The sequence below is a fragment of the Ischnura elegans genome, chromosome 2 (genome assembly GCF_921293095.1).
Source record: "Ischnura elegans chromosome 2, ioIscEleg1.1, whole genome shotgun sequence".
NCBI classification, from domain to species: Eukaryota; Metazoa; Arthropoda; class Insecta; order Odonata; family Coenagrionidae; genus Ischnura; species Ischnura elegans.
In genome coordinates, this window is record NC_060247.1 from 138,459,906 (window position 1) to 138,474,203 (window position 14,298).

At 36.4% G+C, this 14,298-nt stretch overlaps 1 protein-coding gene across 2 annotated transcripts in view; it reads right to left on the reverse strand.

The window, feature by feature from the left end:
• The window catches only part of LOC124154689 (inositol polyphosphate-5-phosphatase A), a 61,419-nt gene that overhangs the window by 25,260 nt on the left and 21,861 nt on the right, over positions 1-14,298 (reverse strand). For both annotated transcript variants that reach the window (XM_046528570.1, XM_046528571.1), the window contains exons 8-13: positions 13,132-13,187; positions 12,423-12,507; positions 10,819-10,953; positions 6,420-6,497; positions 6,079-6,318; positions 3,128-3,193 (exon numbers count right to left, since the gene is read on the reverse strand). In XM_046528570.1, coding sequence (XP_046384526.1) covers positions 3,128-3,193; positions 6,079-6,318; positions 6,420-6,497; positions 10,819-10,953; positions 12,423-12,507; positions 13,132-13,187 — 660 coding nt within the window. The remainder of the gene's footprint in view (positions 1-3,127; positions 3,194-6,078; positions 6,319-6,419; positions 6,498-10,818; positions 10,954-12,422; positions 12,508-13,131; positions 13,188-14,298) is intronic.

Sequence of the window (14,298 nt, forward strand, 5' to 3'; positions counted from 1 at the left end):
TAGACTGACTGTATTGCCGCCCACAAAACGAACAACCTGCAACGCCCGCGACTTCGCCTTTTTTTTCGCGCGAAATCTAAAAGACTTGACGTTATCGCGAAGCGTAGGTGCGATAAACGAATGACGGTCTCAAAATTTTCGTGACGTTATTGCGAAATGACGTTAAACGGGGTGACGCAGAACAAGGACTCACTGTACATGTATTCGCGAGATTTATACTAAAAAATTAAGAATGATAGATTTTACCATCACTAATATAAATTTAAGTTAACAGCGCTAATTATAGCTTCATCCCCATGAAATTTAGATCGCTCTACCAAAACGACGTGAGTTGTGACTTGCATCGACCCATTAAAGTGCATCAGGTGGCAGCATTTCTTAATAGGAGTCAAATCTAGAAAACTCTATTGCAATATTTGCAGTCCCGTGCTTCGTAAACAATTGATTGTAATAGCATTCCATCGCATTCCGGATAGACAACTGCCGATAAGAAAACAGCTTGAATGGCCTCATGCATGAGTTCTCGAAGTGAAATAAGTCACAAAGATGATGCTGTTGACTGCAAACCCAGTTTTCGCAAAATAACTAAATATGGTGACAGGTGTGACACACTTCCAAGCTTTGCAAAGCTGCTGCATTACCTGCTAAATGGTTCTCTTCAATTTTGCCGATCCCTTGCATCCATGCAGCAAGCCAAAAACTCCACTAAAATGCGACGGCACTGCCACTTCGCCCCAGAAATGACCCTTCGGTCGAGAGCTTGCAACTTTGCTGGTGCAGTTAGGGGGGAAGAAAATAATGCGCACATTTTTTATTGTTAGTCCAATGTTGGGGCCCGTGCAGCGATCGAGGAAGAAATCTACTTTCCCCATGAGTGCATCAACTCCCACCAACCACCGCTGAAATAATCCCGCTGTCATTCATGAATTTTTGCTGCTATCACAAGGGCAAGGCATCACTCTCACCAGTGGCGTAGCCAGGGGGAGTTCCACGGGTACAAAATATTTCTTTGAAAAATGAAGTTTCTTCGATTATGAAAAGTGTTAAAATTAGTTTAAAACTCTCTACTTAGTACCTCCCATGTTTTGGACCCCCCCGAACGAAATTCCTGGCTACCCTACTGACTCTAACATTCTTTAACACTCTAACAGCGGGGTTTCACGTACTTCCCCACCAAAAACGGAGGCAATTTCTCTGAGCCATCACTATTGATGCATAAGAGTACTATAAAATGTTCTTAGCTCATTTTTCCCCCGTGGCCAGCCTCTTCCTTTAGATTACGGTCAGGAAGCAAATTATTTAAAAAAGAAATGCTTCGTCAGCATTAAATATGTCCTTAGAACTGTTTCCCTCTCCAATTAGGAAATGCAACTTCTCTCTCCAACTTTCCATCACATTAGGAATCACAGAAGCGTCCTCTCAACAAATTTTTAATGACGTTGGGTTCCACTGTCTTTTAACTTTGTGAAGCCACCCAGGATGCTGTGAAGCTATCCATTCCCAACTTCAGGACCTCCATACGTGCTTGCTCCTGCAAGATGGGCCTTGGAATGGGGATCAGCTCCAGAGAGCTAGTTGAAGACATTTGTACATTGACATTGGTAATGAGGCGTTTTCGGATAGGCCCTTGGGATGCAGCGTTAACAATTTCTGACTGTTAGGCAAAAATTGTCTACAGTATTGATGACCGAATTTACAGCATAAAGTAATGAATACATAGCTCTAGATTTCATATCTTTGAGCATGTAAATATTGGGACATTGAGTTATTTTACGAAAGTCAGCATTGCATTGTTTGCCATTCGCTGCGAGCCATAAGTTAGGGTCGGGGGAAACACACCACAATGAAGGTTATGGTAACGGTTGATAACGACGATTCTGATTGGCTTATTCAGTGGAAGGCTCTGATTGGCCCTCCAACCTCCATTGGCTATGAATATTACATTATTCATATGAAAATAAAATTTAATCAGAAAAATTGGCTATTGAGAGGTGAATTTCACTCGATCGCGCCAAAATTTCATTTTGTTGATCCAGAGTTTTCATAAAAGAGTTTGTTCATCGAGGTTTCTCACTACCGTGTTTACATAGGCAATTGGCTGGACCAATAGCATTTATTCGTTAAATGGAATTCTTCGTTTAGCGGGAGTTCGTTAAGGTGAGGTTTTACTGTATGATGTAAATGTAGATAGATAAAAATTTTTATTGACTAATATATATACTAACATTATTGGCTTCAATAATAGGGGTCGCGTTGTAACAGAGATTCCACAAATTATACGAAAGAAAAGAAAATAAATTCAATGGAACTCCATCAACGGCTGGTGTAGATGAATAATATTACGAAAATTCAAGAATTCAATCAATGCCCGTAGGCAGCTACTTATTTATCCTAAATTCATTAACTCTAAATTTCAATTGACTCAATTCTAAATTCAATTAACTCTACAATTATCTACAAATAAACCTATTTTTTTGTTTCCACCACTCCATTAATTGTTGATAAAAAATAAACAGAAAAAGCAACAGGCTCCCGCAGAATTAATATTGATTGGGTAAATGATACGCACGGATTTGCTTCCCTCTATTTCCTGATTTTTTTCTTTCTTTTACCATTGGAAACCTGAATTTTCCAAATTTAAAAAAATATATAATAATTTATGCTTTATAGTTCTGTGATTAAATAAATAATATGGTATTTCCTGGAGTATAGGTCATTTATACAAAAGTTAGCAGCCAACGTTTCGATTTAATTTCTGTGATTAAAGTGATGCTATGGAATGAATTGCTAGTATAATAATTTAATATATTATTTTTGGCATTTTCATCAGTTCATTAATAAAAAAATCATTATCAGCTTATTAAAATCATGCCAATCAAACTGGATTAATGACTAAAGCAGACAACCAGGCCAGAGAAACGATGTCAGGAACCAAACCAGGATTAGAAGTGATGGAAAAGTGGAACCAACCCATTCTTGATTTCTCACAGATATTAAAAATACAACAGATCATAGTTTGAAATAGGTAAGGAAATTCCAGAATAAGTAGCTATTAGTGAAAGCCATTGACCTCTGAAGACAAAATATACTTCATTGCTACAATCAAATACATGAATGATTTTCTCACCTTATGATCTCCCATGCAGGCGTTCTTCCCAATCACTCCATATTCCAAGTAGCAGTCTTCAGAGTTCTGGAAAAAAATTGAATATTGTATAAAAAGGCAAATCCAAAGTAAAATCAATCAATATTCTTTTTCAAATTTTTCAAGCAAAAATTTTCTTATTTTATGCCTTTCTGTGTTACGTATTTTTTTAAAATCTGAACATGAAATGGTATGGTGTTCAGTACAGTGAAGAGAAAATAAGTGAAAAATTGCATTGAGGTATCATTGTGATCGTTACTTTGAAGAAATATATGCCGTTTCAATGAAATGAATTAACCCAAGCATTAAAAAAATGTATTGGCTTTTCTCTGCATTTAAAATGTTGAGATTAGCAAATGGATGCCATCAATGACATATTAAGGGGTCAGTTTGCTAAAAATTTCAGTTGGTATCCATGTAGAAAATTTGTACTTGTTGTCTAATCTTCTCATTCTGCTGTAGACCTCGCTAGGGCTTCTGATTTTTGCCTTAGCCATGTGTCAACCTATTCTCTAATTACATGAATTAAGGGCGGGTGGTAAATATCTGGGAAATTGTTCTGAACCGCGCTTCTCCTTCTCTGAAGTACATACTGCGATCCATGCATCACAAATCCTTCAGCCCTTGGTCGTAATTGAAAAAAAATTCTTTCTAAAAGCATGGGCCATTTAAAAAAACTGCCTTAAAAATACTCAACTGGCAGTTACCAGCAATGTTGCGGTGATATGTAGTATTTGTGGTCTGGAGATACAGCTACAATTAGTTGGAAAAATTCCAAAAGTAGGCTGGCATTTAAATAACATTGTCAGGGTCGTTGCAAAATTCCCAAACTCAAATTCCCTGACCATTCATGGGCTTTTCAACAATCTGCATTTCCTAAGACATTGTCATACTCTCCCTTACACCATTACATAATATTTTTGAAGATTAAGAGTCAATAGTATACAAAATTCTTTCAACAATATTTCTTTACAATTTTCATACAAATAAAAAAGATAAATTTTGAAACTTAATTATTCAACAGTAGCAACCATTACAGTCTTAACTTTCCATGACAGAAACACGGCAGAGTTGAACATGCAGCGAGGGAATTTCCTTCTAGAATTTTTTGGGAGGAAAGAAAACTAATCAAATACTAAATGATGAAGCATTTACAATGATAAGCAATATGGAGTAGCTTGCATTTGAGTCAAATTTTCTGCAAGGGAAACACGGTGAAGCTAATTGCATAGAAAAGAAATTTGCTGACAGAGTTTATCAGAAGTCAAGCAGTAAAATAAGTAAATATTTGGTGATAATTTATGAGCACTACATGAAAGCACTTAATTTCCAATTGCAAATCATCTTTCCCTATCAAGGATGATCCCTTTTGACTTAACTTGTCCTGGAAGAAAATGTCAATGAAACTGCCTCACTTTCTCCAGAATTCCCAGACCTTAAAACCCTGATTGACCAAGAGGTCCAACTCACTTAATGTGACACGATAGAAAGTCACCATTCCAGGACATGATAGTCACAAGAAAAACAGATGGCAAGCCAGGGTATACTGTACTCAGGAGGCCAACTGATACTGATGGATATCTGCAAGCAAGATCCATCTAGCACCCAGTGCAAATACAAGGGAATGTGAAACTTCTAATTCCCCCATTAATTACCCCCGCTGATAAAGCCCATGGGAAGTAAGAGCCTAAAAAAACAAACAGACATCCTCACTGGCCAGAGGAAACAAAAATTAAGAAGACGATTCCATGAGAGTTCTCCTCACCTCAACAGTCACAAAAAGATGATAGGACGATCAATACCAAGAAATCATTCTGAAAGGAGAGGTGGATGGGAAGGAGCATGCTCCCTCCATCACAGCCTAAACAAACTGCCAATTCATGGTGGAACAAAAACCAAGTACTGTTCCACAAACTTTTTTATTTGCTGTCGACTAGCTTCAATGCTATAGACATTGAAACTAGTCGACAGCAAATAAAAAAGTCTATGGAACAGTACTTGGTTTTTGTTTCACCATGAATATTTCATCGCTCCACCAAGTAACGCCCAAATCAGTTGATTTTAAACAGTGACTTATTTAGACTGAGCCTCTGTCTTTCCGACAACTAGGCTACGAATGAGGAGTCAAAGACGAACTTGCTATTTTGTGATGTTGTTGCCTTCAAGGGAAGCCAGGCAAGCTTTGTGATAATGTAGTTCGCATCTCCAGTCCATCTCGTCTTATTTGAGGGTGCTCATGCTATGCTTGTTTCTTTAAGAATTGTGCTGTTAGGACAATGTTGAATATTGATATAGTCTTGTTGTAACTAGAAATCTATGTGCCAATCAATTACGAGCTTGAAAAACATGCATACTGTCAAAAATGCATCGCCCTTGATCTCATTCTTTTATGAATTTCGTGCATGTCATCCAATTTCCAAAAGCTATAGAGACACTAGAGGCCTTTTTTCAGGTCAGCTGGTGAGATATGGGGTACGGATAAAATATGTTTCCGTTGTTCTCGAATAACTTGATATTTTCCTTTGAAGCTAATGATTTATGGTTTAAGTGGCCATGGAAAGGCAAAACCGTCAGAGGCATGGGCTGATGCATGGCCGAACGAAGGGGGTTTTGTGAAATCTGCAACATATTTACTTAAGTATATAATCTAGAGGTATCTGATCCAACCATCCCTATTGACTGTTGCAGCATATATGTAGTATTCTGAAGTGACCTCCAAATGTTTAACAATGGACATGATTTTTTAGGATATTGGCTCTACTTCTCACGGCAGACTTTAATAGGCTGAAATCAGGAATACCAGAAAAATTAAAAAATAAGCCACATCCTACTGAGCACTCCTGATTTTTCTGGCTGTCAATCGAAGGGGACACCCTGATCTGTAACATGAAAATGACGAGTTTTCATTACGCTGGACACAACATGATCATTACCTGATTAATAACATTTTTGGCTGATGGGCTCATCAGAACTCTATCACACCATGAGGGGCAACGAGTCTGCATGTATCGACAACCAGCACCCATTAAACAATCTTTGGTTCCTTCGCTGCTACTGCCTTCCATTTGAATGTCATCTTCCTCCTCTTCAAATGGGTAGCTGGGAGGAAAAGTCACTGGGAATTCTGATATTCTTGACTTAAAATGCTCCAATTCCAGGTCAAATTTTTTCAGCTGCAGAGAGAAAAAAAGAAATTATTAAAAAGGAAACATAAAAATATAATGGATCACCCAGTCGAACACTCAACAATACACTTTAAAAACTGAATGCATACCCACTGACTGTCAGCACCTAGAAATATGTTTTGGTGATTCAAATGTTTGAATTCTTTCTTTCCAAGGCTCAGGACAACCTAAAAAGTATAAACAAAGATGGTAAAAGAAAATATTCAACATTACATGTGAAATTGAAGAAACATGTACACGTATAAGATAACAAACATCAAATTATAAATCAACTGTGTTTTTGGGTGCTTTCGGAGCATTTTCCATCGAGCAGCAGGCCAGGGAAAATATCAGTGGAAGTGAAACAAAAATACGCCAAAAACAACCAAAAACCAGGATTACATTACAATCTTGAATAAATGAAGCAGGATACTATGAAATTACAATAATATAAAGCAAAATTGTTGGTACTGGCGAAAAGCCTATGTTGACTTATGGGGCAATACAAAAATATGAAATTTTTTGAAATTGCAAACTTAAGGCTCGGCCCCAAGGAGCATTTGGAATTCATTTATACAAACAATGGAAAAAAATTTTCAAAAAAACTAATTATGCCAGCATAAGTAGCTAAAAAAATCAGCGCTTCTGACTGTGGTGCATCAAAAGTGTAAAATCCGGAATGATAGCAGTTTTTGAGATAGTTGATGGTAAAAATAAGATAATTTAACACAGACTCTTATGGAGAAATATAGTTTTGTCGAGCTAGCAAAGCTGTTTGGTGGGCAAGGGTTCGCCTGAAAACTTACCATGGGAATTGAGGGGAAGCACGAGTTCACTCAAAATATTGTGGCTAACACAATGCGCCTATACACAATAGGCTGGTGCGAAAAAACTCAAGTTACAAATTTCGTGTCGTAATAGCGCGGAAAAGTTGCGATACGTTAGTACAAGAAAAACAAAAAAAGAATTATTAAAATCGGACGTCATCTTCCGATCCCGCAAAGCACCTGAAAAAATAACAAAAATGAAAAATATTGTTTTTTTTTTCGTTGTAAAAAAATTAAATTAAATTAATAACTTTTAACGCAACAGCAAAAAATTGTTACAAATAGCATAGTTTATTATTAATATATGCATATTTATGGTTTTAAACTGTTATTACCGATCACACCAGATCATTAAAAATGTATAAATTTTGCAATTTTGCCGGTTTTTCAGAGTTTTGTAATAATTACTTAAGGTAATATTTTAGGCTAAAATACATGTTTGATTATGCAGCTCTTCCTTTGTTTATATATGATTTAATTATATTTAAACAATCCAGAACACACCGCGGAGAGGTGGCTGCACTTTGAGTTCTACCCACACCCTCCATCCATCCAACTAATGAGGGTTACTGCTATTTATAATATTAAAATTTTGTCCTTCTTTTAAATTTTAGCTTGTGAAAACTACTTTGTACTGCGATTTTGTAGTGAAGTCGGGCATAATGGACCTTGATTTGAATATAGCCCTAATAAATCCATTTCTGGATCGATAGCCACAAAGCTTAAGGGATGCCTCTGTTACCAATTTCACACACGGCTCCATTGCTTGCCTGTGATGTAGGAAGTTATAATATCCCAATCTTGTTTATCACCAGATTCAATGAAGGAAGCTATTTCTTCATTAGCAATTATTCTCATAAGAAGAAGTGGAGTAGATAGTTTGACTACATTGGGTGCTTTCCATTCATGTGACTCACGAGTCGACTTGTGTCGACTCACGGAAACTGTTTAAAACTCTCCTATTCCTGTGCGTTACCGTTTGTTGACTTGTGTCACAACAGTCGGCGACACACACAGAATGGAACACAAAAACCGCGACCCAAGTCGACTTGTGTCAATGAATGGAAAGCACCTATTCCAGGCAATCAATTCTATACAGTCATTTATTTCGAAGTTCATGGCAGGAGTAATGAAGTTTACGATAGGTTTGCTTTTAGTTAAGTCTGTCTGGCCTTAAATACTCTTTTTAGCCCTAGCTCTCTAATGTGCCTTCTGTAATAAAAAACCATCGCCATCAATACGTTCTCTGCGTGGTCAAATTTAGAGTTCCATTCAATAACAGGGAAAACTACTTTCTTTTAATATTCAGGTATGTATCGAGAGGTTTCCATTGCTCTGTCCACACGAGTCATCGAGCATGTAAAATTGGTCCAGGATCATGGTTTGGTAAGTCATTTGGAAATTCAGCACTTGTGATTGCTTGTCTAATGTCAATAAGGTATCTTTTGTCCTTGCTCAAAATTTATCTATCAACTTGTAGAATTTCACATTGAATTGCTTGGAAATGCAGAATTGGAAGCTTTCCATTACCATTCAGATTAGTCCAATTGGCTCACTAAATGATTTTTGGCCACTTGTTTCACCATCTAAATACTGAAAAATATAACAAAAGTAATTCAATGAAATGAAGTAAACCAACTGCCCACTGCAGCGAAGGTCCAATGTTTCCTACGAGCTTTCTAATAGTGCACCTTTCCATCTAATGTTGATGTTCGTGCCATCACAGCAAACTAACCCTAAGTACTCTAATGATACTCCTTGATCAGAGAGATAAGATAATATGGAGACCACTACATCTTTAGCAGACCCGGAGCTTGGAGAAATATGACTCAAATACACAAAATCCGTTCTTTTATTAGAGACTGGTGATCCGCTTTAACTGTCCGGCAGTACTCTTTCAATTCAATCATTTCTATTACTATGGTATTGTATATTCTTCCGTCAAAGTATAGCCCGTGTAGCTCACCTAGATCAAGATGGATTTGCTGTATATCGCTAATAATATTTCTCTTTTCCCTTCTAATTCTACATCAGTCAATGAACTTAGAAGTATATTCTTCAGTTATAACATTGTCTACAAATACACTTGATGCTATAGCAGCAGCTGCACGGTGAGATACCCCGTATTGATCACAATGAAAAGCTGTAGTTTATAAATTTACCCTAATTTGCCATGGTGATTTATATTTTTTTGTGTGTACTAGGCATGTGATCTTCCTGGTCAACAAATTTATCCTTGATTGTTGAACTTTGCGTTGCGTCATTTAAAACCTCAACATCTTCACTTTCGGTTTCAACAGGGTTAACATGCTGCCTTTTTAAGGTGCAATTTTGCCTTTCAATTCTAGTGGCCAGTTTTATTGTCATTTTGATCTAAAGGACTATTTAAAAATTCGCAAAAATTATCCTCAAGTAATTATTACAAAACTCTGAAAAACCGGCAAAATTGCAAAATTTATACATTTTTAATGATCTGGTGTGATCGGTAATAACAGTTTAAAACCATAAATATGCATATATTAATAATAAACTATGCTATTTGTAACCATTTTTTGCTGTTGCGTTAAAAGTTATTAATTTAATTTAATTTTTTTACAACGAAAAAAAAACAATATTTTTCATTTTTGTCATTTTTTCAGGTGCTTTGCGGGATCGGAAGATGACGTCCGATTTTAATAATTCTTTTTTTGTTTTTCTTATACTAACGTATCGCAACTTTTCCGCGCTATTACGACACGAAATTTGTAACTTGAGTTTTTTCGCACCACCCTAATACACAAGCCTACTTTTAAACATTGTATGTATCAACATTACTGCATATTTTCATGTATGCGTAAGGTCATGCGAAGTATTTCTTACACACCTCTTAAACCCTATGTAATTGAATCACACAAGAAAATTTTGCAAGTCTTCATACCATCAAACGGCTTACATTTTAACCTTCTTGTGGGTTAATAAGTGATATGGTGACATCATTTTTCAAATCAACCGTCAAAAATATGAGGAGGGAAGAGAATAAACTCACTCAATGACAGAGAAAATATTTTTGATTTGAAAGTTTCATTTTAAGAGATAACGTTACATTTCGGAGAGTGGAGAAGAGGAGGGGGAGAAAAGGGGGGCGGGAAATACTGTAGTTGTCAACGATTAGAGGTGGGGAGAGGTAGTAAGTACATATATCACTGATGGTATTATAGTTCATACATGAGCCCTTACTGAAGGCAAAATGGCTCCTCTATTGTAAATTATCTAGGCGGGGATTTGATGATTCTGAGCATTAACTTTTCCTGTAAACACCTAACTAGCTATCCACAAGTCTTTCGTTCTAGAAGCACTGAATCGTGCGGAATGGGCCAGAACTAGACTAGTTCTAGCCCCAGCAATTATTCAGAACTACAAAGACATGCATTGTAAGAAGCTTGTGCGGTATTGCATGCGATGGATTGGTATGTATACATACAGCTTTTCTGCTCATGTGCTCTTAGACAATGATGAAGACATTTTTTTACTATCCTATCATATCTATTTGAGCAAAATCTATAGATGGGCTAGTTTGGGGTAGGGATAAAAGAAAGAAGAACATCAGGCAACTGAAGGGCAAAATGGAGGAGTGGAGCACATGTACCCATCTATGGATTGCAGTCGTACAGGGAGTGAATGAATATCATTCACCGATAATCACCTGACTATCCCCATCTCTGTACTGAAGGGTGGTCTGGTCACCGCCATCCCGACAATCGTCACCCTTACTTCCACACTCGTTCACTTCGGCTCCATTTCTCTCGACACGTACCATGTCTAAACCCTCAGCCAATTTCTGTAACAAAGACAAGGGCTAGCACATTAACAGCAGAGCAGTGATCTGAGTAAAATCACATAAAAAATCTGATTCAAAATGGTATTCTGGTCTAAAAAATTATCAGTGACAGACATGCACCATTTTGCACTATTAGCACATTTAGTTTTATTTCAACTTTGCTGAACTGCTAATTCATTTTAAAATAGGCCTGAGATATTTTGAGAAAATATTTTTGCATAAAAATGTGCACATCATTGTTAAAGCTGTTGAACATATTTTAGATGAGAGATAACACTCAACAACAGAAAAAGAAAGGTAGACATTTCTTTAGGTATTAAAGGAAATGGGTCATTCCACCCAAATTTCACTTGGTGATGGGCCACAGATTTCAACCATGCTCAATTGGTAAATTGTCTTCATTCGATTACAATAGAAACCCCAAAGTTTTTTCGTAAAAAATGCTCATTTTACAAGACATTGTAGTGCTTTAAAACTGAAATTGTTTAAATTTCACCAAACAATCTACAAATCTTTCTCAATATAAAATGAGCCATTAAATGCTTTTCTATCTTCCTTATTTCCGGTGATACAATGTCTGATGTGAAGATGCTTTTATAAAATTTCAGTTTTACAACATTGCAGCATCTTGTAGACTGTTGCATGTATCGAAAAAAAATTGGGTTTTTATTTAGTAATAAAATAAAATGATTTGGTCAAAATCAGTTACCTCGAGGATAAATTTAGCCAATTTTCCAATCTGAAGTTGAATTGCAATGGAATGACCCTGACATAAATTTCAAATAAAAGCTAAAAGAAATATTTGATCCCCTCTGTTTTAAGATGAAATAAATTTTAAGTGTGACTCTTGATTATTCACTTAGAGGCAATAAATTGAAATATCAAAGACTATCACACAAGACACTCTGTACAAGGTTGGGTAACATGTGTTGCGTGCTACATAACCTAAAAAAATAAGGATTTACATACATATGTTACAAAAATACTGGCCACTCTCTCTGCATACAATTAATTTTCACCATTGATATCATTCATGCATTAGCCAATATTTTTTCAGATAAAGGAATTATTCAGGGGCTGATTTTACCAAGTCTAATTGAAATTAGCACAGTAGAAAACCTGAGTTAATGAATTCTACTATTTCTGGCCGTGAGTTTAAGTTATCCTGAGTTATCCTGAAAGTATTTGGCTGTTATTTTAAAATGTTTTCCTGCATGGATTACGGCTGAATCATGTCCAAGTCAATGCTTAACAGGAATAACAAAACCCACAATAAGAGTAAAAAAAGGCATAATTTCCTGAATAAAAAATACATCTGAGGACTAGAAGGTGTCTGAAGTCTTCACTCAGGAGTTTTAAGGCAGACTATTAAGATTCATTTAATTAAAAGATGCGGGAATCATTTTGCTAAAATGTTTCTCTAAACAATTACAAAGAGACTATGCACCCACCAATGCTTCCATACTCACCTTGACAACACCATGAGTATCTGTTCGGAAATTAAAGTCTCCAAAGAGAAAGAACGGCACATTCTCATACTTGTCATTTTGGAACCTGAAATACACAAAAACATTATGTACTACATAGGCATACTCACACAAGAGTAGTAAATTGTAAGTGATACACATGTGTATTCCAACCATAAGAACTAAAGAAGCAGCATAAATATTATTTGTACTAGATTGTCTGGTCACCAATTCATCAAATATAAGTCAAAACAAGGCAAAATTAACTGTTTCCGTAAATGTCTTAAAAAAAATAAAATCATTTGACATAAAATCAATGATAAATTTTCAGTATCTAATAAAGTTTAATTAATTCCACCTTAACTCAACTGATACATATGTACTTGAACTTCAACTAGTATTCTATTTTCTGACAATTTAGTAAGAGGGTCAAAATTTAAGCAATCTGATGGTTTGCAGCCCAGCAACATTGCAGTTTTGTTGAAAACATCCCACGTAATATTCACGTTTGGCTCTTTCACATCAATTGCGTAAAGTTGACGAGACACAAAAATATATATTAGCTCATTTACTGATGAAACTGCACCAAATAAATTCACCTGCAATTTGAAATTTCAAAAATATGTGCATAAATATTTTTTGAGCACTCAAAGAGAATTTCTCTCGAATCCCATGATGACATTTTCAACACATACTCTGACCTTGAACATACCTGTCAAGAGTGTACTCCAATGCCCTTCGCCTGTTCTTGCTATATGCAGATGGAAACTGGAAGAAGATATTTACTTTTCATTGAAAATATTCAACTTTGTTGAGTCTAATGTTAAACACAGTTCCAAAGAAACAATATATTGACTGATTCAATTTGAACGTTGGTGACATTTTCGACCAGTACATGACACGTTACCTCCAAGATAATTGATTGATTGTTTCTCTCCAGAAGTCTCTAGGAAATATTTATTAAATTTAATTATCGAGTCTAATAATCACAAATACAGTGGAACCCCAATCTATTGTTCCCGCATTGTTCGTTTTCCCGCGTTCATTGCTTGCCGTTCCTGGTCCCAAATAAAGTTCCATACAATGTAATTTTTTCCCGCATCTATCGTTCCACGAAGTATCGTTTTCCTGCATTCATCGTTTGAAGATTGCGGCCCCAAGGCATAATTTTTCCGCATCCATCGTTTGCCGAAAATGAGACAAAATATATACATGTGTCATTTATGGCTAATTAGGAAAGGCACCTAATTTGAATCTTCCCCAGGAGATTGAACTGCCATAGAAAGAAACTTTTTCAGCCTAACTGCTTCAAAGTTCCCAGTTTCTGGAGGTGAACTGCTGCATGAATCACCTATTAGCCCAAAAGGTGTCTAACAATGAATTTCAGCAATTACTGTTATACTTTTATTAGATTAATATATTATTAATGTGCACGTAATTCAAGAAGGTATGAGACTAAACATGATGTACTTCTAACGTTATTTAAGCATTTCAAGCAAGGAAATAGTGGGAAAAATACGATGGTGATTTCTGGCGAAACTCGTTACCCTGGTAGCTGAGCTTCTCGGCAGTTAATGCAGCATTTTTTTCCGAAAACAGGCTATCAGCTATCAATTTATGAATTTAAGTATACCGGGACTAGCCACGGTGATAACTTTACGGGAGTCACCCGCATTGCACAATTGTGCGAAAAATCCACAGAGAAAAAAATCATTCGCCTTGACCGGGATTCGAACCCGGATCCCTCGATTTCCGGCCGAGTGCTTTAGCCAGTTAAGCTACCGAGGCGTCATTCTTCCCTGTGGAAATTTGTGGACTATACCGGACATGGTGGTATGGACTGCCGAGCATATTAGTTCAAAGTTCGGGCTTTACTCTC